Source organism: Anolis carolinensis, chromosome 3 (genome assembly GCF_035594765.1).
Source record: "Anolis carolinensis isolate JA03-04 chromosome 3, rAnoCar3.1.pri, whole genome shotgun sequence".
Classification (NCBI taxonomy): domain Eukaryota; kingdom Metazoa; phylum Chordata; class Lepidosauria; order Squamata; family Dactyloidae; genus Anolis; species Anolis carolinensis.
Window position 1 is genome coordinate 217,204,612 of NC_085843.1, and position 26,602 is coordinate 217,231,213.

The 26,602-nt window shown below is 41.3% G+C and overlaps 1 protein-coding gene across 1 annotated transcript; it reads left to right on the forward strand.

Moving 5' to 3' along the window:
- The first annotated feature begins 1,278 nt into the window (after positions 1 to 1,278).
- Positions 1,279 to 26,386, forward strand: eif4ebp2 (eukaryotic translation initiation factor 4E binding protein 2). Its single transcript, XM_003218545.4, has 3 exons — positions 1,279 to 1,636; positions 20,297 to 20,473; positions 22,764 to 26,386. The coding sequence occupies exons 1-3, from the start codon at positions 1,471 to 1,473 to the stop codon at positions 22,793 to 22,795; spliced, it is 375 nt and encodes a 124-aa protein (XP_003218593.1). The 5' UTR covers positions 1,279 to 1,470; the 3' UTR covers positions 22,796 to 26,386.
- Positions 26,387 to 26,602: the final 216 nt, after the last annotated feature.

Here is a 26,602-nt window from a genome sequence, read left to right on the forward strand (position 1 = left end):
GGGCCAACCAAGGGCAAGATGGATGGATGGTGTCCTTGAAGGGACTGGCTTGACCTTGAAGGAGCTGGGGGTGGCGACTGCCGACAGGGAGCTCTGGCATGGGCTGGTCCATGAGGTCACGAAGGGTTGGAAGCGACTGAACGAATAAACAACCACCTTTTTTGGTACTAATGTTGGAGAGTGGTCCCTGGTCAAAAAAAGGTTGAGAACCAGTGAACTAACACCATGAGTGAACCCTAACCAGTTTACCTGTCCGAACCAGTTTACCTGTCCGAACGTACTGTGGAGATTAAGATCTTCTCAATGATTCCCCCCCCCCCCCACACACACACACACACTATGGAATTCCCTCCCTGGCGAGATTAGATCAGGCCCCTCCCTCCTGTCCTTCAGAAAGATGGTAAAGACCTGGCTGTGGGACCAAGCCTTTGGTAAAGTGCAATAACGGCAGCAATAGGACATTTCACCTTGCTGACTGGATACAGTGTGGCTGTCTTGCGATGGTTGTAAATACAGTAGAGTCTCACTTATCCAAGTTAAACGTCCGGCAGAACCTTGGATAAGTGAGTATCTTGGATAATAAGAAGGGATGAAGGAAAAGCCTATTAAACATCAAATTAGGTTATGATTTTACAAATTAAGCACCAAAACATCATGTTATACAACAAATTTGACAGAAAAAGTAGTTCAATACGCAATAATGTTATGTTGTCATTACTGTATTTACGAATTTAGCACCAAAATATCATGATATATTGAAAACATTGACTACAAAAATGCATTGGATAATCCAGAACCTTAGATAAGCAAGTTTTGGATAAGTGAGACTCTACTGTAATGGTTTTAATGTGAAAATAACTGATTTTAGTGTTTATGTATATTTATGGTTTATTGTATGCTCCGGCATTGAATGTTTGCCCAATATATGTTGTGCTCCGCCCTGAGTCCCCTTTGGGGTGAGAAGGGCGGAATACAAATGTTTTAAATAAATACATACATAAATAAAATAACCAAAATTTAACAAGACCTCTTCCTACTCTGTGATTCCGAATCACTTCCCCCAGTTTTCCCCAAACAGCCTGGAGAGGAAGCCTTCCTTAACCCTTGCACCCTTCAGTTCTGAAGGTGTGTTCCTGCCTGGCAGGTGGAGGCCTTGAGAAGACCCTTCCCAGCCTAGGATCCTACGCGCTGAAGGCGAGAGCGCGGCGTTTCCTGCCGAGCCTTGCAATGGCCTTTGGGAGCGGGGCAGCCCCGCCTGGCTTTTCCCCGCCCCTCTTCCTCCCCCTCCTCCCCCTCCTGCTTCCTGCTGCTGCTGCTGCTGGCGGAGGCCGAGGGAGAAGGTGGCGGCGGAGGCGAGGGCCCTGAAGCCGAGGAAGCGCAGCAGCCGCAGCAAGAAGGACGACGCCGACGCCGCCCCCTCCTCCTCCTCCCTGCTTTCTTTTCTTTCTGGGTTTTGCTTTCCTCGGGGCCATGTCCTCCTCTTCTTCCCGCAACAGCAGCGGCGGCGTGGGGCCCCTCCACCCCAGCCAGAGCCGCGCCATCCCCACCCGGACGGTGCCCATTAGCGACTCCTCGCAGCTACCTCACGACTACTGCACCACGCCCGGGGGAACCCTCTTCTCCACCACGCCCGGAGGTAAGGCAGGCAGGGAGGGAGGGAGGGAGGGAGGGAAGAAGGAAGAGCCCGACACCCCCCGCACCCCAAGAGAGAATGGCCAAGGGAATGAGGCGTGGGCTCAGGGCCCTGGCTGCGCGAGACGTGTCCCGCTCGCTGCCTCCTGCGCGCGCGCGCTCAGAAGGCAGGCACGCGGGCCGGGGAGTTTGCCCGAGTGGGGGAGGGGGGGTCCTTTCTCTCTGCTTTTGCAGCAGGAGGAAGGCATTTTCAGGCGCGCGGTTCAAGGCTGCAGGCTCTTTCTTCTAGGCTTGCCTGTGACTGCCATATAATACAGTTTATAAGGGCATGATGTGGTCAGTGGAGACCCCTGTAATGTGTGATATTAATAGTGGAGACTTCTATTATGCATGATGTGGTCAGTAGAGACCCCTATAATTCAGTTTGCATGATATAGACAGTAGAGACCCCCTATAATGCATGATGTGGACAGTGGAGGACCCTGTAATTCAGTCTGCGTGATATGGACAGTGGAAACCCCCTATAATACATGATATGGACAGTGCAGACTCCTGTAATGCGTGATGTGGTCAGTGAAGATCCCTGCCATTCAGTCTACATGATATGGACAGTGGAGACCCCTGTTATGGATGATGTCGTCAGTGGAGACCCCTATAATTCAGTCCACATGATATGGATAGTGGAGACCCCCTATAATGCATGATGTGGACAGTGGAGGACCCTTTGATACATGATGTGGACAATGGAGACCCATATAATTTAGTCTGCATGATTATTATTACTACTATATTTATAACCTGCTTTATCTCCCCAACGGGCCCCTTGTGGTGCAGCGGGTTAAATCGCTGAGCTGCTGAACTTGCTGACTGAAAGGTCGGCGGTTTGAATCCGGGAAGTGGGGTGAGCTTCCGCTGTGAGACCCAGCTTCTGCCAACCTGGCAGGAAAGTAACAGCACTCCATGCAGTCATGCTGGCTGCGTGACCTTGGAGGCTTCTACAGACAATGACGGCTCTTCAGCTTAGAAGTGGAGATGAGCACCAACCCCAGAGTCGGACACGACTAGACATAATGTCAGGGGACAACCTTTACCTTATCTCTCCAAAGCGGCTTGACATAAAAGCATTAGTAAACAATTTAAAATATATAAAAATGCAAACATTAAAATAGGATTAAACACAAACACAGACTGCATGATATGGGCCTATATTGTCCATATAATGCCCATCCAAACTGCATTATATAGCTGTGTAGATCCAGTCACGGACAAGGCCTTGGAAATGGATGTTTTGAGAATCTTTTGGCATGACACTCCTAGGCGACTTGGGGGTGTGAGCTATTATTATTATTAGGGATGACTATTGGGATGACCAGTAGGAACCGTATCAACAAAGGTGTGTACACATTTGCCAACACTAGACCTATGCTTGTCGGATTAATGCATTTTGGCCCCACTTTAACTGCCACCCTGTGTTGAGGTTGAGGGTCAGGCCTTGGAAGGGAGGGTGAGGATTTTTTGGCAAGGCACTCCTAGATGCTTTGGGGTGGGGGCTATTATTATATTGTTTTTGTTGTTATTATTATTATTAGGGGTGAGTATTGGGGTGCATGGTAGGAAACATAACAACAAAGGTGTGTGTGCATAATTGCCAACACCAGACCAAAGGGGAGTCTATGCTTGTCAAATTAATGCAGTTTGGCCTCGCTTTAATGCTGTGGAATTGTAGTTTGGTGAGGCAGCACTCTTTGACAGAGAAGGCTGAACACCTTACAAAGCTACAACTCCCAGTTGTTCGTGTGATACTGCTGGTACAATCCACTTTGGGTGCATCTATCCCCCCTGTCAGATTGATGCAGTTGGCCCCCCACTTGAACAGCTCTGGCTCAATACATTTGGAGTTGTAATTTTGCAGTCTTTAGTTTTCTTTGCCCAAGAGGGTTGATGTCTCACCAAACTGCAACTCCCAGGAATCCAAATAGGGTCAAACTGCATTGTTTCCTACAATGTAGATGCAGCCCGCAACAAGGAAGGGATGTGTACAAAATAACACTTCACAAACCTCTGCTTTTCAACTGGGGGATTTATAATAATTGGTGATTCTCTCCCTGATCAAAAGGTGCATCTACACTGTAGAATTAATGCAAATTGACCCCACTTTCACTGCCATGGCTCATTGCTATGCAGTTATGGGGGTTTTGCAAGGACTTTTAGCCTCCTTTGCCCAAGAGGAGTGGTGCCTCACCAAACTACAAATCCTAGGATCTCATAGCCTTGAGCCATAGCAGTGAAGATGGGATCCGACTGCAATAATCTCACAGTGTAGCTGCACCCTATGCACCTCCCGAAAGCGAAGGAGTTACTCTCTCATCCATCCATATGGACGGTTGTGGAGCATTTTGAGTTTTTCGAATGTAATATAATAGAAAAGGAACTCTTTCCTTTGGAGGGAGACTGGTGGATATTATGTAGTTATTGGCCCAAGTCTCATCAGAAAGGGGCCCTACTGGAAGGGAAGGGGGTTCCTCAAGTGGAGAAGGGGGCATGCAGGCCTAGGCCTGAGCAGAGAGGCCCAGGGGCCTAGGCCAAAGCCAGGCCACGACAGGCCTAGGCCTCGCGGCAAGCTATTTGTAAACAAGGCCCGGAGCCTCGAGGAGAAGCCCGTGACTGTTGCACAATAGGAAGGGAGGAGCAGGGTTGAAAAAGGAGGAGGAGGCAGCAGCGGGAAGAAATTCCCCAACAGCTGCAGCTCAGAAGGAGGGGCACACAGACACAGTCGGGCCCCTTTTCCAGGGCAGAAGATGGAGGGAGCCCGGGGAAGCCTTGGGGCTTTGCAGCCACGCTTGTTTACCAGCCAGGCTCCCTGGTCGGTCTGTTATTAGAAGCTCAAGGCTGCCACTCTCTGCTCTCCTCTCAGTTTTTAATAATCGGACGAGGCCATCATTTTCTTGGATGTAACAAGACATGAGTATGCTCTTCTGGCCTTATAACAATAGAAAGTCAATCCAGATGTCCCTCCCCTTTTATTCATAAACAAGAAAGGTTTTTTTGTGTGTCAGGAGTGACTTAAGAAACTGCAAGTTGCCTCTGGTGTGAGATAATAGGCATTAATAAGGACATTCCCCTGGCGGATGCCTGGATGTTTGATGTTTTTATCATCCTTGTGGGAGGCTTATCTCATGTCCCTGCATGGAGCTGGAGCTGATAGAGGGAGCTCATCTGCGCTCTCCCCGAGTTGGATTCAAACCAACAACCTTCAGATCTACAACCTAACCTTCAAGTCAGCAGTCCTGTTGGCACAAGGGTTTAATCCATTGCACCACTGTGGGCTCCGGTATCTAGATGAGATTGTATTAAGGTATCCTATGCTATGAAACTTGAATTAAAGAGTGGAGATGCACCACAGATGTCTAAGGGTGCAGAATTAATAGTTTGACACCACTTTAACAGTCATGGCTCAGTGCTATGGAATCCTGGGATTTGTAGTTTGGTGAAGCACCAGCAGTCTTTGGCTAACATAACCTTGGAAATCTACAACTTTTAGGTTTCCATAGCATTGAAACATGGCATTTAAGGCTATCAAAATGCATTACTTCAACAGTGTAGTTGCATTCTGTGAATGGACTCTACCTTTCTTGTTAAGAGCACCCAGTTGCACAGTGGGTTAAACCCTTGTGCCGGCAGGACTGCCGACTTGGAGGTTGGGTTGCTGATCTGAAGGTTGCCAGTTCGAATCCAACCTGGTGAGAGCATGGATGAGCTCCCTCTATCAGCTCCAGCTCCATGCAGGGACATGAGAGAAGCCTCCCACAAAGATAGTAAAACATCAAAACACTCGAGTGTCCCCTGGTGTCCTTGCAGACGGTCAATTTTCTCACACCAGAAGCGACTTGCAGTTTCTCAAGTCGCTCCTGACACAAAGAAAATCGAGATACTGAAAACTTATCCTGGCTTTGTTAGCAGCTGGAACCACACTATATTTTAATGCATTTTAGTTCCCCAGACTCATTACGTTGTAAATGTGTTTGTTGCTGTATTATGTTTATCTAATTACTAATTTTGGGTTAGTTTATAAGTTATCAATGTTGTTTTACTTATTGTTTGATTTGACTTGTTTCTTGTTCTGTTTAATTATGGCATTGAATGTTTGTCACTTTGTTTGGAAACTGTCCTGAGTCCCCTCGGGGAGATAGGGTGGGTTATACATAAAGATTTATTATTATTATTTATATTATTATTATTGTTATTATTATCTTTATTTTTAAACTCACCCTCTCTCCCCAAGGAGACTCAGAGCTTCCAAAATAATATGGCAAACATTCAGTGCCGGTACAAACATAATAAACAATTCACAAACAATAAAAATCAAACAGTTACAAAATAACATATCATATAAAGGTTTCCCCTTGACATTAAATCTAATCGTGTCCGACTCTGCAGGTTGGTGCTCATCTCCATTTCTAAGCCATTTTCGAACTGCTAGGTTGGCAGAAGCTGGGGCTAACCGCGGGAATGCACCCCACTCCCCGGATTCGAACCGCCAACCTCCTGGTCAGCAAGTTCAGCAGCTCAGAGGTTTAACCCGCTGGGCCACTGTGGGCTCCGTGGAACATATATAAGACAAAATTGCACAATTAAAATACATATAAAATGTAAATGTCAATCTCCGTAATTTAGAATTATGTTATCAGATAACTCTGGTGGAATCGTGGGAGTTGTAGTTTTACAAGGTCTTAACTCTTCTGTGTTTCCCTCTCCTGTATCCAATATCTTTATTGTTTCAGCATTACAGCATCTTGTTTACACTTAGTTTCCGTTAGTGCCCATACTTAATACACACTTCATTTTCATGTAACCTTTCTTTTGTCTAAACATTCTCTTTTTATATTTCTTTTTCTTTGACGACATTTTTTATTGTTAACACCCCTCAACCCCACCTCCTCACCCTTCCCTCTGACCACATATTTACCCTATATCTTTAACCATGAGCAGTATTTTAAATAATATTTCCATTTTTTCTATTATTTTTTTCCAATTTTAAAACCTTTTGAACATTCCCACCACATAATGGACATACCAACCTTTACTTATACTACAATTCCAACACATTGGACTTATCTCTTTTATCGTATAGTATATGAGAGTTGGTCTGGAGTCCTATACCATTTTAATAAAACTTTATTTCCAGTTCTTTATATTTTTCCAATTTTTTTATCCTCTTCATTAAGCTCTCTATTGTTTGACTTGTCAATGGCCCTTTTTTTGCCATTTAATTTGTATTGTCTTTATCGTACATTCACTGTCTTTGACCATCAGTTTATATATTAGTTCTGCCAATCCTTTTTCTAGTTTCTATGTTTTTTAACACATATCTTCCACCCTCTTTCTCTTTTTCCTTTTACTTTTCTATGTAACCAAACTACAAGTCCCATGATTGAATAACATTGAGCCGTGGCAATTAAAGTGGTGTCAAACTGCATGAATTCAACAGCATAGAAGTAATCATTGTCACTTAAATTACTACCCGTGGACTTTTAGCAACAGTAAGGCTTGCATGGTGATTGAGAGGAAAAAAGCTTCGCTCAATCACTCATTAATTCTATAACTTCACCATTGAAATCTATGGAAATTTTATTAGTTATCAGTAAATAAATGTAGTTGGCTCTCCATATCCACAGATTCTGCTTTTCCAGATTTGTGCTTCAATGACTTGAAATTATTTTGAATCCCAAAAGCAAACAATTTTTACCATTTTATATAAGAGTTGCCATTTTATTATGCCATTGTACATATTGGAACTTAGCAGCCTCAGATGTAGTTATCTACAAAGGTCTTGGAACCAAGCCCAAATGGATACCAAGGGTCCACTGTAAATGACTGAAGCTGAGACTATTTCAATGGTGATTACCTTGGGTTTCAGTACTTTCTTCTGTGACATTTTAAATGATTTGAATGCTCAGTGAACCAGAGCAGGAGACATGAAGGCAATCAGGATTTCTGGGCTAACTATTAGCCTTGTTTCCTTAGAAGTGGAAAGAGTTTGTCTGTGACAGTGGGAAGGAGGTACTTTCAGTTAGACCGCTGAATTGTACTATTATCATTTGAATGTTGCAGTGACCTGGTTTGCAGCCCAGAACTAATAGCTAAAAATATAAAATAAAATGAAGAAATTGGCTTCATATGATGACTGTTTCTTACTGTTAGACGAGACCACAACAATATCTAGAGCCTTGCTTCTCTGAGTCACCTAAACATAAAGCTTTCTCCTGAAAACATAGCCTCAAATGTGTGGATTAATAAGATTGTCTGCCTTCTTATCCATTATATATATGCTGGAAATACTGGATTGTAAATAATGATTAATTCCAGAGCAGTATTCATGTTCATTTAAGGGGGAAAGGCATTATGTTGTATCTTCAAAACTAATGGTTACTGTGGCATTTAACTTCAAGGAGCTTTATCCCTTGGCATCTGAATTGGGTTGTAGATGGAAATGAATGTGGCAGTACATTTGTGTTTAAGATATCGCAAGACTCACTCAACTAAGCAGTGATAATATGCTGTATGCCAGTTCCAAATACTGTCCTTGGTTTTTGCATGTTTTATCTTCAAATCTGACTTTGGCCCTTCTTTTTATATACATATGGCATTCAGTTGCAGTTCTGTCTATATTATATACCTGTCGAGTTCTGAAAGCCTTCTGGATATATTTAATATAAATACAGAAACACACAGTATTTGCATACAATGAAAACTTCACAGATTATGTGTGATCCTCTAAAACACTTTGACGAATTGTACATTTTCTACTTGGAAGATGCCCCCCACAAAATCACTGTATTCTGTGTATTGTGTGTTTCATTTAAAATTTCTATTGCTCAGAGCAAATTTCTTCACTCTGGATAGGTATGTGTGTCTTGTTAAGTTGTTTGTTGACTTAATGACAAGCCCATGAATTGCAAAGGGCTTTTTTTAGACAAGTATTACTCAGAGGTGGTTTTGCCAGTTTCTTTCTTTGAAATATAACATATTTCCCTTGATATTTGCTGGTAGTCTCTCATCCAAGTACTAACCTGGGCAGATCCTGCTTAGCTTCCAATGTCAGATGGAATCTGGTGCTTTTAGGCTATTTAGTCCTGGATATGTGGGTAGTTGCTGTTAACTGTATATGAAAACTAGAGATTACTTGCAAAACACAAACACCCAGTACAGGTAGGCCCTCAGTTACAAACATACTACTTGCATACAACTCATAGTTTAGAACGGGGGTGAGACAACAGGAAGTGAGAGATATCTACCCCTAGAAAGGGAAATCCATCCCTGGAATAATTATCCTGGGGAAAAGGTGTTTCAGTGGAAGCTTTCTCACCAATCCTTGTTTCCACAAGACAAATGTTTCAGAATCCAGTTATCATAGGGACAGAAAGTGAGGTGAAATTTTCTGAGCAGGAACAAAGACAGTAAAATAAACAGAATTTCAAAATTGCTCACATGTGTGTCTGACATAGCGACACCTTATGGAAAATACTGTATAACATTATCTTTAGTCTATGTGCATAAGATATATATGAAATATAAATCAATTATGTGTTTATTATTTATTTACCCTATTTGTATCCCGCCTTTCTCCACCCCGAAGGGGATTCAAGATTTAGACTTGGATTGCATACCTCAAGATAACTGATTATGTATTTATGTGCAAATACAGGTATTTCAAAATCCAGAAAACCCCCAAATCCAAGACACATTTGATCCCAAACATTTCAAATAGGAGATACTCCGTCAGTATTATATTCTGTACATGGGTAACTGATTGATTTAATTGCAAGTTGTCATTTTGGGTGTTGTTGGTGTTCCGAGTAACTAGAGCATGGGCATCTGTGTATGTCATTTTTATGTAAAAGAAAGTTATGAAGTCAAAATCTCATTACTTGGAAGTTGAATTGTCAGATAGTTCCATTTAGCTGAATTTGCTGTCTGTCCATAGAGTAATTCTTTGTAGTTCTTATGTATGTTTACTCCACTGGAAAATTTGTTTAGTTAATGTGTGCAGATATGGTTTATATCAATCAATTTATGAATGCTCCGACCAATGGTAATATGCATTTACACCAACAGAAACAACATCTAGTTACATTGTGTTGGAAAGTAGGATCGTGGTGGCACAGCGGGTTAAACCGCTAAGCTGCAGAACTTACTGACTGGAAGGTCGGCGGTTTGAATCCATGAACGGGGTAAGCTCCCGTTTTTAGCCTCAGTTTCTGCTAACCTAGCAGTTCAAAAACATGAAAGTGTGAGTAGATCAATAGGTACTGCTTTGGCGGGAAGGTAACAGCGCTTCATGCAGTCATGCCGGCCACATTACCTTGGAGACCTGCTTAGAAATGGAGATGAGCACCACCCCCCAGAGTTGGACATGGCTAGACTTAACATCAGGGGAAAACCTTTACCTTTACTATGTTGGAAAGTAATGGAAGTCTACAATTGTTCTTCAATTGAGATGCTCATAAAACAATTAAAAGGAAGTTACAGAAAAGTGGAAAGGAGGGGCAAGCACCCAAAGCAGCAATTGCAAGCAATGTGATGATGTGAATTGTTTGTAAACATACAAGTCCTATTATCTATTGGGTTCAGTGAAGTTTTCTTCCAAATTAGAGTGCCTTTAATTGACAGCTCTGTGCAAATTAGAGACAGAACTTCACTAAAGCAAGAGAATTACTCTTACCAGTAAGACATGCCTAAGATGAAGCTAAAAGTATATTTAAAGTAGGGGCAGAAAACTCCCAGCATGGAATGCAACTCCCTTATTAGCAGAAATCATAGGATTGTAGCCCCAAATATTTGGAAGGTGTCATTTTGCCCAATCCTTCTTTAGAACATACTCTTTCAAAATACAAAGACTGCTGAAAATGCCTTTTCTATGACAAATACTGTCATCCATTCCTTCAGAAATGAAGAAGAGTATTTTAGAATTAGATACTTATAATGGGATGGTGTGTGGCATGTTCATTTAAACTGGCAGTATACATTTACAAATATTGTAATAAATATTCTGTATTTTGGCAAAATGCCACTTTTACAAATCCATTTGTTATTAATGTAAATTTTTGATCAAATGTGCCACTAGTCCACAGATATTTCTGAAGTGGAAATGCCTTAATTCCTTGCCATCTGCTGTGCTGGCTGTAGCTACTGGGATTTGTAGCCAGAAACATTTGGAGAACCACAATTGTCCACTTTGATCTAAGATGGCAACACTCAAAAACATTTTATTATGTTGTTGATTCAGGAACTATAAACGTTCTCAAAAAGATTACCAGGGCATGACCTACAAATATTTATCTCATCAGTAACCAAAATATATACATTTAGTGCACCATCTTTTACACTGTGATGAGTTTACAATTTATTTATTATTTACTTCATTTCTACCCCATCTTTCTCTACCCCAGAGGGAACTCAAGGTGGCTTTACTTACCCTGATACATAGAACAGAGGAAGGACTTGACCAAATACTGGTATTAAAGTTCATGGTTAGTACTCTTGTGTGATGTTTCCAAAAGAACAGGCCAGTATTTGTCCTCTAATATATCAGTATTGCATTATTGTTCTGCAAGACAGAAGCTAGATTGTAACATTTTTCATGATTTAGCATCTGTTGTTGTATGATTGTGGCAAGAAATGCTGAATGAGATGAACAAAATCTAGCTAGCAGTATTAAAAATCTCTAGAATAAGGACAGTAAATAAAGAGCAACACTCAAACAGGGGAAATCCAGCAGGAAACAATCAGGGCTAGCTAATACTGGGTGAAACATCAGGTGAGAATGCTTCTGGAACATGGCCATACAACCTGGAAAACTCACAGCAATCCACTGAAGGAGATGTTTCCTTGGCATGATCCAGAAAGGCACACATGTTGATGACTTTAAGATAAATTATATTTTCAAGATAGCAATATAAGTTACATTCCAAGGATGTTTGTCTTTAGACATTAGAAGAACATGTAAACAATTCTGGATATCAACTCTTGCTTTAACAATTTGAATTTCAGCAGTGGACATTCATGTTTCATGGGGGGGTGGGTTCTTGGGGCAGTTTAGAGAATCTAAATAGCCCCTACACTGTAAAAATCACATGGGCAGCCTCTCGAGACCAATGTAGTTTCCATGGAGTTTGGCATTGAAAATGTTGAAAAATGTGTATAAAGACATATATATTTGTACGTACTTGAACGGGCCTGTGTGAGAATCAAGCTGAAGAAGAAGCTGTTAGCAGCTTGTTTCAGAAACCAGCCCAAAATAGCAGGGGCCAGAAATTGAATAGTACTTCTCTGTAGATGTAGCTGTTGATGTGTAGAGGAGAAGGAATTTGGAAGGACAGAGTATCAGTTTGCTGTTTAGGAGTGCCAACGGCTAGAAAGAACTGAGGAGGGGCAAAAACACAGGGCTTTGGCAACATTTGGATTGGTTCCCCAGCTTATACAAAGTTCCCTCTGTTTTGTTCGGAGACATATTCCATGTGCATTCTGGTTTTGTTTTGTTGCGTTTGAAAGCACTGAGTGCCTCGCTACCTACCATGGCCACTGGAACTTCGCCCAGGTCAACAAGAAGTTATACTGGTGCCAAGAGTAAAAAAAAAAAAAAAGAAAAAGAACGTTCAGATATTAACACTTCTTGTTGAATCTTGCCTTCGAAAGCAGCACCCCAGTAGTTTGTCTTCAGAGCCTTATTTGCCAAACTCTTTTTCCAAGTCAAAATAATTTTTTTTCTCTCAACATAAGACAGTCACCTGCTTTTTTTGGAGGGGGGGGGGCGTGAAAATAAATCAAGCACTGATGTTTTCAACTAGCTTTTCAGACGTTTTGGAAAGCCCTGTTTTTGAGAAAGACGACTACTAAGCAGGTATTTTATTGGAATCCTTCACAACAAAGAATTCTTGCTTTATTGATCTGTTGCCATAGAGCAGTGGTTCCCAACCTTTGGGCCTCCAACTGTGGGACTTCAGCTCTCACAGTTCCTAACAGCTGGTAAGCTGGCTGGGATTTCTGAGAATTGAAGTCCAAAACACCTGGTGGCCCAAAGGTTGGGGATCACAGCCATAACGTATAGTCCTTAATTCCTTGTCTTCAGGATTGATGAGATAAATATTTTTCAAGGTCATTGTCCTCTTCAAATTAAATAACTTCAAAAAAATTGAGATGGGTGCATTGCTTAGGGAATTCTTTATTTTTAATTATGGACAAACAGAGAGAAACTTTGAAGGAAGCACTTTAGAAGTATGGGAGAGGGAGCAGAGTTGAGACGGGAGTTTTAAAAATCAGTGCTGTTTTCCCCTAATTGCTTACCTCATTTTATCTTGAGTTTGAAGTCCGATGTTTGTCCTGTTCAGAAATAAAACAGGAAACAAAATATTTGTGTTGCCAAGTAGCCACCCATGGGTGAGCCATTTGATATGAACAATGAAAATAGGACAAAATCGCTTTATCTGGATTAGTAAATTGTGTGTCTGGAATCCAGTTTGGGCTGACGGAGGAAGTGAACTGGCTGGGGAAAAATCACAACCCTGCACTGCATATGGTTTTGCAAACTAGATGTAGGCAGACTTTAGTTAAAGTGCATACAAGTAGATAAAAAATTTGCTAAAATACGAAGAAGTGCTGTACTTTTTTGTGGTGCAGGAACCTACCCCTATTTTTCCATGATGTTCCTGCCTCCAAAACAGTGGAGTGGGCCTTCATTACCTGCTGGAGCTTGGTTCCAGGATCCCGTGTAACTACAGTAGAGTCTCACTTATCTAGCCGTTGCTTATCTGACATTCCGTCTTATCCAACGTTCTTATTGACCCCCCCCCCCCCAATTTCCTCTAGCATTTCCCCTTCAATTAAAGGAGTGCCTCACAACTTTCTCTCCATTCCCAATTAGTGAAAAAGACAGGAGGAGGAGGAAGGAGGAAAGGAGGAAAAGAGGCAGAACCTTCCCTCTGTGATTTCCACGCTCCTCTTCCACATCCGGGCACTTCCTGCTGGGCCGCTCTAGCCCCAAGGCGTCGCCTTGCCTTTACCCTTTGAGTCCCTGTTATTAGGATTTTAGGTGTCTAGTGCCATGTCGGACGGGTAACAGTAGGAGACTCTGACATTTTCATTTATCCGATGTTCTGCTGGTCCGTTTATGTCGGATAAGCGAGACTGCTGTACCAAAATCCATGGAATATATAGTATAGTAAAATTACACCCCTTATCTGAAATGGTAAAATCAAGTGTTGGGTTTTGGATTTTTAAACAAATGTTTTCAAACTGTTAGTGGTAGAATGTTTGGATTCAGAATCTGTGGATACACAGGACAGATTGTACCAGTTTTCTCTTAAAGAAGTAATACACAGGAATGCATCTACTTCGTTAACTAAAATATAGCTACATAACAGGGTTGGTTCCCCATGTCTTATTCTTCCCCTTATCCATCAGTTTCACTGTGGTACTATTTCTCTTATCATAGTGATAGAGAATTAGTCTTTGTGTATTTATCCTTCCCTGGTTTTGATCTTCAGACTATGAATTTCCTTAGAACGACTCTGCCAATGAACAAGTGTATATTGGCACTGTCAAAAGGAGCAGCAAAATTTGCAGAAGTACAATTGTTGTAACAGAACCAAGAATACTTAGTTAAAATTGAATGTGTCCTGTGGACATGACATTTTGCGTGGAAGAGGGCAGAAATCCAGATAGAAGAGTAGGAATTCTGATTAGGAAGCATACCATATAGCAGTGGTTCTCAACCTGTGAGTCTCCAGATGTTTTGGCCTTCAACTCCCAGAAATCCTAACAGTTGCTAAACTGGCTGGGATTTCTGGGAGTTGTAGGCCAAAACACCTGGGGGACCACAGGTTGAGAACCACTGCCATATTGCAATACAGTGTTCCCTCTCTACTTCACGGTTCACTTTTTGCGGATTTGCTGTTTCACAGTTTTTCAATAAACTCTAAAAGACTATTATAAATCATAAAAAATTACAATTTACAGCCTAAGGAAGGGATGAAAGAGAAGCCAAAGGGAGAGAAAAGGAGCCCAAGCAGCAACAGGAGGAGAAGGAGGCGATTTATCAACACATGATTGGTTGATAAAGATTTAAAATAGCGTATAACTACAGTAGAGTCTCACTTATACAACACTCACTTATCCAACGTTCTGGATTATCCAACGCATTTTTGTAGTCAATGTTTTCAATAGATAGTGATATTTTGGTGCTAAATTTGTAAATACAGTAATTACTATGTAGCATTACTGCATATTGAACTACTGTTTCTGTCAAATTTGTTGTAGAACATGATGTTTTGGTGCTTAATTTGTAAAATCATAACCTAATTTGGTGTTTAATAGGCTTCTCCTTAACCTCTCCTTATTATCCAACGTATTTGCTTATCCAACGTTCTGCCGGCCCGTTTATGTTGGATAAGTGAGACTCTACTGTACTAAAATAATGTATAAATATTAAAATAAATATAGTGTTCCTACTTCGCTGATTTTCACTTATTATGGGTGGTCCTGGAACCTAACCCCTGCGATAAGTGAGGAAACACTATACTGAAAACACATATCTGGGAGATAGGTTCCCAGCCAAACCATTAAACTACATGACTTCTGGTCCCAAGAATACCATAGAACTGCCTAGGGGAACCTAGCAAATTCATAAAGAGACAGTTTTTTCTTGGTGGTTAAGTTAAAATGCATATATGGGTTCCACTTGCTGTACTTGCAAGTCCTCCTTGAGTGTAGTTTGTTTTAAATATACCACCATATAATTTAAATGTGATAAGAAAAAAAGTTTATAAATTATGTCCTATGAATTTTGCCTAGAATTTTGGAGAATTTGAATAGGGTTTGATAGAACTTAATAACTTCATACTTTTTCAGTAGAGTCCAAAGCAATGGTCAAGATTAGATATACAGTCTCAATGTATATACATGTGCATGTGTTTTACTTAGGCTGCAAATTGAATTCTCAGTTTGTATTTCTCTATTTTAAGTTCCTTCACTTCGTTTCCATCTATATTTGTTTTTAATGAATTTAATAACCAGAAAAATTGCATTTGTGCTCTTCTCAATATCTGTGTAGCGTACGAATTCTGAAATATAACAGAAGCACAAGGCTGCCTTCTGGCCTATCCTAGCTTACTATTTTGGGCTTTTTCAACATGTTTTTCTTGCTGAACTACTGCTTTAGTGCCCCTATATAAAAAGAGGACGGTTAAGTGTATATTAAGTTTGTGCAAATTGTATACAGTGAATTGTTCCCGCTTTATTATTGTTAAATCATTTTGCTTGTAGAACTGTGGCAGTTCTGAGTTCTGATTTTTACAAAACTTGGGTTAGGCTAAACATTAAAACGTGGAGATAAGTAGTAGATAAGTATAGAATTGTAAAAGATAGGAAAACAGGAATCATCAGAATGTTATGAGAATATATGAGTTTTTTTTGGTAAAGGTGACTGTGACAATATTATATTTTACTTATATAACCAAATAAAAAACATAATAAAATTGGGGAGAGTGACAGAATATACAGAGAGTATGCATAATAAAGAATAATGTGCCTGGGAGCTGGGCTATGTACAGATGACACCAACCCCAGCTGCTTTCATTGTAGCCTGTCAAGATTAAAAATATTTGCAGCCTTTTCCTCTTTAAAAGTTAAGGTAGTCAACAATTGTGCACATTATTTACAGTAATTCTTGTGAATAGAATAAAGCACATTCAGCAGAAATCAAACCAATTTATAAAATCCTTACTACTTTTTATTGTCTCTGATCTTGGCCGGGCTGTGGCGCAGGCTGGAAAGCAAGCCAGCTGCAACAAATCAACAAATCACTCTGACCAAGAGGTCATGAGTTCGAGGCCAGCCCGGTGCCTGCGTCTTGTCTCTGTCTCTGTTCTGTGTCATGGCATTGAATGTTTGCCTTTATGTGTGCAATGTGATCCGCCCTGAGTCCCCTTCGGGGTGAGAAGGGCGGAATATAAATGCTGTAAATAAATAAATAAAGTTAAACAGGGTTAGCTCTAGTTAGTACTTGGAAGGGGGGCTGCCAATGAATAACAGCTACTGTAAGCTATATTTCAGAGGGAGGAACAGGTAAAACCACCTCTTAGTATTTGTTGTCTGAAAAAACCCTATGAAATTAATGGGGTCATCATAAGTCCAACCTGAAGGCACACATTGACCCACACTATCTTTTACATGCCTTTCTTTTGTTATTTTTCATTGATTTGAGGCCTGAAAGAAAAGGGAGGAAACTCGGTTACTGTCCAGTTTGCCCATGCTTTCTTTCCAGTCTTGTAGAAGTGCATCTTACTTGGGACAGTAAATTGAGTACCATAAGTGCTGTTTACAGGGTTGTTTAGTTTACATGTTATTTATATGACAAGGGAATGTGTTCAAATGGGGCTCTATAGGTGTTGCACTAACTTGATCTTGCCAAAGCAAGCTGGAACATCAGGGAGGGACCTGTTATTTAACAACATTGGGCCCCAAGCCATCAAGGCCTTTTAGGTCACACTCAGCCCCACTTGTGTAGCACTTTGGCAGCCATTCTATTTATTTGGTCTGTTGTCCAGGGAAGGAAAACAGGCTCGGAGGCGTGGTTGCAGAATAACTCATGGCAATGATGGCCAAGTCAGAGTCTCTGATGACGATGGGAATTAGAAGAATTTGGATGTTCAGTGATCAAAACATCTTCATTCTGATAAACAAGGGGATTGAAGAGGAATCTCCTTTGGGTGCTTCTCTCTTTTGGAGCTAAAAACAAAAATGCATAATTGTTGTGCCCTTTTTAAATGAAAGGCACAAAAAATTGCATTCTGTTTTCCGCATTCTTTGGTCTTTCACATTCATAGATGGAATTTGGTCCACATCTTTTCTTTTGATTAAAACAATATCCCGTTTCCCTCTCCCTGTAGATTTGAAACTGCAGTCATGGCATGCAGATAGCTCTGATTTTATTATGGAGTGAAATGGGGCTTATAATTTGCTTTTAAGAAAAATTCTAGAGTGCTTTTGCTGGTGGTACGAGATAGTATGCACTTTTCCTTCTCTAGATGCTTCTTTTCCTCTGTTCTTTAGCAATATTTGGAAGGTGTATATATCTATCTAGGTCTTTCTCCGGATGAACAGTGAGAATCTGAAGATAACAATGTTCTTTTGAAAGGGAACAGTTCACCCACAATTTCATTTTTTATTCCAAGAGTTCAATTTGAGTCATAGTTGGCATCTTGGTATTCTCTTCTAGATGTTTTGGACTTCCAAAACCTTACTTAACAAGGCCAGTTACCAATGATTATGGGAGCTGTATTCAGAACATGGAGGTAGGTGTTAGTACCTACATTCATACCAAGGATCTTTTTCTAGTACAGATTGCTGTTTCCACGGTGGTCTGTCGCCATCAGGAAGCCCTCAAACAAGGCATGAAAGCTAAAGCCTTCCCATGTTGTGCATCTTCGATGTTGGTATTCAAGGCATTCTTCCTCTGAATAATAAAAACTACCTCTTTCCATGGAATGGAAGCAAAGATTGCACATCTCACCTGGGAAAAACTGTAATGTGGGTCTACGTATTGTCTGAGAGCCAGGGTTGTATATTGGCTTGAACGTTGGGCTATGACTAGAGACCAAGGTCCGAATCCGCATTCAGGCACCGAAACCCACGGGGAGACCTTGGCCATGTCACACTCTCAGCCTCAGGGAAAGGTAAAGGCAAGTCCCCTCTGAACAAACTTTGCTAAGAAAACATCATAATGCGCTTGCTTAGGGTCGCCATTTGTTAGACATTACTTGAAGGCATATGAGATTTGCTGCTTGCAAAAAGAATGCAAGAAGGCACAGTCAGGATTACTTATTTGCCCCTATGTTGAAATGTTGTCATGTTAAAAATAAACGAGGAAGTGAGTTTTCATCCTCCCTAAGAAACTGTTATTGTGTGTCTTTAAAAGAAAACAAAACATAAGCCTTGCATATAGCAGTTGTTTTTGACTACATTTATAGTGCAGTCTTAAGCATAATTACTCAACATTTACTTTTTTGCAAGCAAGTTTAGGAGTTTGCCTGCTTAGTAGGCTTGTGCAGGATTCGTTTTGGTCGGTTCGCTTTGGCCAATCTGGCTTGTTTGGCTTGTTTGTTTGGCTGTAACGGTAAGGGCTGTAACGCCACGTTTTTTCCGTCCGGAATGGACTACGTGGAATCCGGTCACAGCTCCTCCTCCCCTATTCGGCATCATGCAGTGCACAAAGAGGCTGCAGTGTGCTGCTCACACAGGGTTTCCCTGCATGTTGGGCCAATCAGAATAGAAGAACGCCATGACGTGTCTTACACAAGCTGTGTCTAATGGGGCGACCGCCTCCATTGCTCGGTGTTTCAGTCTGATTACCTTGCCACTCGCTCTCAGCTTTATTTTTTGGCTTGGCTTGGCCTCTCTCTAGCATTGAATCTTTTTGATTTTCCTTTATTTATTTATTTATTTTATTCTTTTTGTTTAATGGGACTGACGGGGAGTTGGGAACATACAGGATGGGTGGGTTGGGGACTTAGGAGAAAAAAGAGCATCTCTTTGCTTTTGGTGTGCTTTTCTTTAGAAATATTTGGGTGACTCTGAGAGCCTTGAGTCACCCTTTAGCTTCTATTTCTCCTCCCCTCCCCTCCTTCAGAAAATAATATTAATAATAATTAATAATCCCATCAAACAAAAAGAAAAGTCTTGTTCTCAGAAAACGGCTATCAAGTTACCTACTTAAATATAATTTCATTCCTTTGCAAAGAATTTTTCTCTTGTTTATATTTCTCTCTGTACTCTCTTCCTTCTAAATTTCAAATAATAATAATAATAATAAGTATTAGTTAATCCTTTGGTTGTTGCCAGTAGTAAGAAGAACTAAAAAACTTAGTTTTGGGCTTCAATCTGGGCTGTGGAGAAACTTTGCCAGAACCCATCGTCTCCCATTGACTCCTTCAGAAAACACTTTTAAAAGACAATAATAGTTATTATTATTAATAATAATCCCAGCAAACAAACAGAAAAGCTTCATTCTCCAAAAATACTACCTAGTTACTTACCTCCCTATAATTTCATTCCTTTGCAAATAAATTCTCTCTGCTTATATTTCTGTCTGTGCTCTGACTTCTGGGAGGTACCTTTTTGGGAATTTTTAATGAGAATTTATTTCTAAAAAGAAAAGAAATTCCCAAAATTCAGGGGATTACCCAAACGTTATGAAACTTGGTGGGCTAACAGGAGTAGATATGGCCTCCAAGTGCTGTCATTTTCATTCCAATAGCCCTAAAATTGATGGGAAAGGGAGCCCAGGAAGCCCCCCCCCCCATTGCCGCCAGTGGGCCAGATCTAATTGCATTTTCCAGCTGCAGGCCCAAAATGACGATTCTGCGACCTGCATGTTTTCAGGAGGCGTGCGAAAATGGATTCACGGGTATCCCAGAATTTGGCCAACAGAAATGGATCAAGGTTCAGCCGAAATGCACAAGCCTATTAGTTAGTTCGAAGAACGTAGACGTTTGTTCATACAAAAGACTTCTGTGTTAACTGAGTTTGTGCACAGATAGTGTCTGTAATTTTTTCTGTTGTAAGTGCATGGTTGGTGCATCCTAGTTACCTTTTCTTCTCCCTCCCCTAGGTACCCGAATCATCTATGACCGCAAATTTCTGTTAGATCGTCGCAATTCTCCAATGGCTCAAACCCCTCCTTGCCACCTTCCAAATATCCCAGGAGTTACCAGCCCTGGTTCCATGACTGAGGATTCCAAAGTGGAAGTAAACAACCTGAACAATCATGATGGAAAGGCTATAATTGGTAAGAACATTTCTCCATGTTTGCTTACAGTCTTAAGTTATATCAAAAATACTCTTTACCTGTTTCTATGGGGTGAGCAGCCACTGGTTTTTGACAAGCAAATTGCAGTATTAGTACATCTATGGGGCAAAGAAAGTAATGTGTCTGGTTCTTCATGGCAGAAGTTTTGAGCATTTGATTCCTCAGATATTTTGAACTTCAGCTTCCAGAATCCCATTGGCCATACTGGCTGGAACTTTTGAGAGCTGAAATCCCAAACATTAAGAGGACCAAAATTGAGAGGACTACTGCTTTATAAGAAAAAGGGCTAGAATATGGTCTCACTATTACTATACCGTTGCGATGAGAGTGACTGGTCTTCTGAAACCCTCTTATAGTGCCGAGGCAACAGGGATGTCAGGAGGGGAAAGGCTGGCTACCCATGAAAGGCGTGACAACAAGCCTCCTTACTGCTGCTTCTCCTCCTCCTCCCCCGTTCCATGTGATGCCTGAAAGTGGGGTGCCTTAGTGTCTTCGTTTTTAAGCCTGTTCCTGGGGTTATTTGGGATGCTGATTCAGAAAATTGCATTGGATAGACCACATCAGCTCTAGATTATTAAATATAGTTTTCTGTGGGTGAGCAGGTGGCAACTACTGGATAGCATATGTTCTCTATCAGAAACTAGAGCTGATGTAGCCTATCCAATGTAATTTTCTGAATCAGCACCCCAAATAACCAAACCAAATCTAAAGTTGACCAAAAACTGATTCGTAACCTTTTTGGTACTAATGTTGGAGAGTAGTCCCTGGTCAAAGTGGTTCCCTGGTCTAAAAAAAGGTTGAGAATCACTGATCTAGGAGAACAAAAGTGGCGAGATGACAGACTAGAGAAATGGGCCGAAACTAACAAAATGAAGTTCAACAGGGACAAATGCAAGATACCTCACTTCGGCAGAAAAAGTGGAATGCAAAGATACAGAATGGGGGATGCCTGGCTCGACAGCAGTACGTGTGAAAAAGATCTTGGAGTCCTCGTGGACAACAAGTTAAACATGAGCCTACAATGTGATGCGGCTGCTAAAAAAAGCCAATGGGATTCTGGCCTGCATAAATAGGGTTATAGTATCTAGATCCAGGGAAGTCATGCTACCCTTCTATTCTTTCTTGGTCAGACCACGCCTGGAATACTGTGTCCAATTCTAGGCACCGCAATTGAAGGGAGATGTTGACAAGCTGGAAAGCATCCAGAGGAGGGCAACTAAAATAATCAAGGGTCTGGAGAACAAGCCCTATGAGGAGCGGCTTAAAGAACTAGGCATGTTTAGCCTGCGGAAGAGAATGCTGAGAGGAGACATGATAGCTATGTACAAATACGTGAAGGGAAGTCATAGGGAGGAGGGAGCAAGCTTGTTTTCTGCTGCCCTGCAGACTAGGATGCGGAACAGTGGCTTCAAACTACAGGAAAGGAGATTCCACCTGAACATCAGGAAGAACTTCCTCACTGTGAGAGCTGTTCGGCAGTGGAACTCTCTCCTCCGGACTGTGGTGGAGGGTTCTTCTTTGGAGGCTTTTAAGCAGAGGCGGATGGCCATGTGTCGGGGGGTGCTTTGAATGCGATTTCCTGCTTCTTAGCAGGGGGTTGGATTAGATGGCCCATGAGGTCTCTTCCAATTCTACTATTCTATGATTCTGTGATTGTCTCTAGAGTGTAGATCAGTGATTCTCAACCTGTGAGTCCCCAGATGTTCTGGCCTTCAACTCCCAGAAATACTGACAGCTGATAAACTGGCTGGGATTTCTGGGAAATGTAGGCCAAAACATCTGGGGACCCACAGGTTGAAAACCACAGCCTAGATGGTATGTGGATTGGATTGAGGATTGTAGTCTTCAGGGACTAGAGATCTGGCTGCCACTTCATGTCCTCACACAAGAGAATGAGACTTTACAGTGATTGGGCAGTAAAAAGCATTCTATCATTTCAAGATTACAGATGAGAATGCACTTCAACATTAAAAAAAAAACAACAGAAGTTAAAAAATCTTGGAAGGGCATATTTGCAAAAGGTTGTAGTATCTGTATTATGTTAAGTCTTCTATTTAAATGACATCGCCACACCTGCAGTCTGAAGTGGCACTTCGTGTTAATATTGTCACATGTAGTGCCAAAAAACTCAAGGCTAAACTGCACAACCCGCGGCCACATTCTGGCTTGGGAAATGATGGTGTGGTATAAAAATTGTGAGGTTGTGGAGTTGGGATCCCTCTGAGACCCCTGGTATTGATTTTTTTGCTTCTTCTTCTCCTTTATGCAGGTGATGATGCTCAGTTTGAGATGGACATCTGATCTTCCTTGAAGGTAACCATGGAAAGACAGCAACTCCTGATCACCTGTGCACATCTGATTTGGCCAACAGGATCAATAACGTGAAGAGTGGTGAAAGAAGAAGAAGAAGAAGCTGTTTCCACTCGAGTCCTCACTTCATCTTTGGAAGTGCCAAAGGATAAAGGGACTGTTTCCCTCCCTGATTCCCATTAGCCATACCATGCTTTCCCTGTTTCCTCTGCTTCCCTCCAATTCCCTCCTCTTTTTTTCTATCTCCTCCCTGGTCTGTGATTGATTCAAGCCTGTGATAAATTTATACAGCTAAGGAAAATAACCTTGGCTTCTCGCACTTTAAAGGCAACTTATCAAATCATACACATGCGAGAACTTAAAATGCCCATCAACAATTTGGTATTTATTGCAAAACACAAAGGGCCGTGGGAGGGGTGGATTTATGCTTGAAGGGACATGACATTGCCATTGTTTTCCTCCCACTCAACTACTGTTAACTTGATACCATTTTTTTCTGTGTACCTTTTATTGGTATGCAGAATGCACTCCCTTTGGTTCTAAGCCTTCTTTTTGCAACTCTTTTTTTTTTGGTATGCAAATCTTTGCAATGGGCACATCAGATGGTGGGGGTCTTGTCCCCTAGAACAGCATTGCTGTGATCTCCCCCATACCTTAATAAATTCCTGCAACTTTAGAACAGATGGACAATTTGAAGAGCATTACTCTAGGATGTATCCATTTTCTTTTCCATTTCATCTCATCCCAAAGATTGCCTCCTAGACCACCCCATTTTAAAAAAAAGTTTCTCTCTTCAGTTTCCTTGTTTCCATCAGTGTTAAATAGGAACCACATTTTTATTCTGATATAATCTTGGGAGTACCATGCTTGATGGTTCTGTCTGTTTTTTTTTTGTTTTTCCTTCCATATTTGCTGCTGTTTAATTTCTGCTGGTTTCTTTGCAAGTCTATTATTGTGCCAAAAGGATTAATTGAAATAACCTGGCTATGCTTGACTAAGATGTACTTGGCAAGAGTCTGATTCTCTTGGGAAAGTCCTGTGTAGACTTGGGGCTCCCTAATAATTAGTTGTCTGCATTGCAGATTCCATGATGTGTGACTTCAGTAGATGTGACATGGTAGAAAACCAAATAGTAGGCAGTTATTTCCTGTTGTCTTCTGGAACGTACAACCTACCCACCTATTTTGTGGTCACCATCTTGGTTGCATCTTTCCTGGACTCACACATTATTAAATCTGCCAGAAGAGTTATAACATTTGAGCCTGTCCGGGACCAGTTTCAACAGACAGGAAAGAGTTGTTGATGGTCTCATTTGATTCCATTCATCTAGACTTGTTGCCCATTTCCTATCTATTTTTAGTCTATTTATATACTGATTAGGGTGGATCCCCCCCCCCCCCCAAATGGACTGGTGCTTTAATAAGGATTGAAAAGACTGGGTGGTGAGATATCATGTGTGATAGCATCTATAGCCAACTGGGCCTATCTTGCAATAATGCCAATTGCCATGTGGAGGGGGCGGGAATGAGTGGTTTGAATTTAGCCAATAGATACATTTATGCCTTGGTTGTGATACCACCTAATCACTGAACCAAGATTTCCCCCCGCCCCCCAAAATCTATAAACCTTAGTCTCGTTAATTAGCCAGACTAACACATTAAAAGCTATTTGTTGATGATTTTAAAATGCCCCTGATAAATCAGATGGGAGATTTTTTTATTTTTGCTAACTTTTTTTGTACAATGTTTCATAAGAAGGCAACCAAAGAGGCATTCCTAGAGGAATGCTTCTTCTCAAACAGTGCTTCCTGCATAGGCATCAGAAACAAAGTCCCCCCCCCCCCACTCATTTGACATATATCAGAATTGTATGCGTTTACTTAGAAGTCAATCCCATGCTGCTCAATGAGCTTACCCCTTTGTAGGTGTGTTTGTAGGATAAGAACTGTGAGGACGGAGAAGGGAAACCTTTGGCCATCCTAGATGCTAGTCCATCCGCATCTGGAGGAACATACTTTCCCCACTCTGGCTCTGACCTGCTTTAATCAAGTGTCAGCTTTACTTCTTCCAATTACAGAGTGGCTGGTTGTTGCCTCTGATGATTTCAAGGAATGGCTTATATGTGCCCTTTGTTAATGTTTTGAGAAACAAGATGTTTGGATCATAAGATAAGCTGTTGTATCAGTGGCGCTGACTCTCCCTAACCACCCCACTGGGGCTGTTTCTGTTGCTGATGTAGCAATTTCCTCTGTGTGTTTTGCTGTCCAAATATAACTGAAAAGGTATGGAACCCACCCTCAGGGATGGGGCAGCCACACTAAGATTCTGATGTAAGAGACAATCCTGGGAGATAAGCTGTGAAAGAAGGTGGTGAGTCCCATTAAAAACTAACCTTTCAAGTGACAGAGAAGACCTTCACTTTGCTTGTGGAGTTGTCACTTTTTTCTGACTCTTGGAATAGACTCAACACTTTTAATTGTCCAAAGACCCCAATTTCCTTTAGTCGAAAATTTAAAAAGGAAGGTTTTGCTTTCATTCTGAATGCATGGTAGTTTTGGAAGCCAGGAGAAATCTACAGGATTACTATAGTTTTAATTTTTTTTCTTGCTCTAAAATGTGAATAATACAGGAACAAAATTGCTTTGTAACTGTTGACCTCTCAGGAATAGTCTCTGTTTGCAGTGTTTCTGGGGAGGGCAACGCTGCCTCTGAACTGGTGGTGAAGAGTGGCTAAGCTGTGATTCATGGGTGTGGGGATATGCTCTTGAGATGTACCGTAAGAGTATTTCCAAAGCGCACTGCAGGTTCCGCCCAGGGTTCAGAACACAGTTGGATTTCCATCCTGCCTCTCGCATTATCACCAGCAGTTGTTTCTGGAACCTCGCCGCCTATTCTGTCGATGAGGCAGAATGGATACAGCTTTGCTCTGCGCTGCTGACAGTAGTACAACTCAGATTTGACCATGAATTAAACTAGCTTAGTGGGTGGTTAAGGTGGAGGAAGAGAAATATTGAACTTAAAGGTCACTGTTCTCATCATAGGGTTTCTTCCATACATTTTTAGCTAAGGGAGCAGCTATTTAGGTGTTATCTCTTGGGTGTGTAATGCAGCAAATTTTCTGTTTCTCAAGGGAATGTAACTTGTTTGTGAACGCTGCTAGAGCCGCTGTTGTTTGTCCTACAAACTAAGACCCCATCTACGCTGTCATATAAAATCTAGATTATCCATTTTGAACTGGAATATATGAGTCCACTACCATATAATCTAGTTCAAAACAGATAATCTGGATTTTATATGGCAGTATATGGCCTTAGAGAAGGGAGGATATTTTAATAGTCCAGTGCTTAACTAAGACTTCAACAATCAGATTTTTTTCTTGTCTCTGCTGAAGGTTCCTTGTGTGTCACTGGGGAAGTCTCTTAAATCTCTTTGTGCCTCAATTCCCCACTGTCAAAATGGGGGGCAGCAGACTCCTACCTCACAGGGTTGTTGTGAGGAAAAATGTGTTGATATTTGTAAGGCACTCAGAAAAAGTGAGTGGTGAGTGCTATAAAGAAGCCAATAAATTTTACTTTCTTTTAAAGTCCAGCAAAATGGTCCGATCATTGCTATGATGGCAATGAGGCTGTCTTCTCCCTGGATTATCTCTAAATTCTTGATCAACTAGAGCAGGGTGGGTTTTAAAAAAATATATTCATGAGGCAATAGCTGAAAAAGCTGCATAGAGCAAAGGGCTTCTTGATATTTTTCCTTCACAAAGCTTCTGGGAGAGTTGTTACCCCCTATTGCATTTCTCACT

Excerpts from the sequence above, each read along its gene's own strand:
- eif4ebp2 (XM_003218545.4), top strand. The coding sequence starts at position 1,471 with ATGTCCTCCTCTTCTTCCCGCAACAGCAGCGGCGGCGTGGGGCCCCTC. Across the intron at positions 1,637-20,296 it reads CTTCTCCACCACGCCCGGAG|GTACCCGAATCATCTATGAC; the intron begins GTAAGGCAGGCA and ends TCCCTCCCCTAG. Across the intron at positions 20,474-22,763 it reads TGATGGAAAGGCTATAATTG|GTGATGATGCTCAGTTTGAG; the intron begins GTAAGAACATTT and ends TCCTTTATGCAG.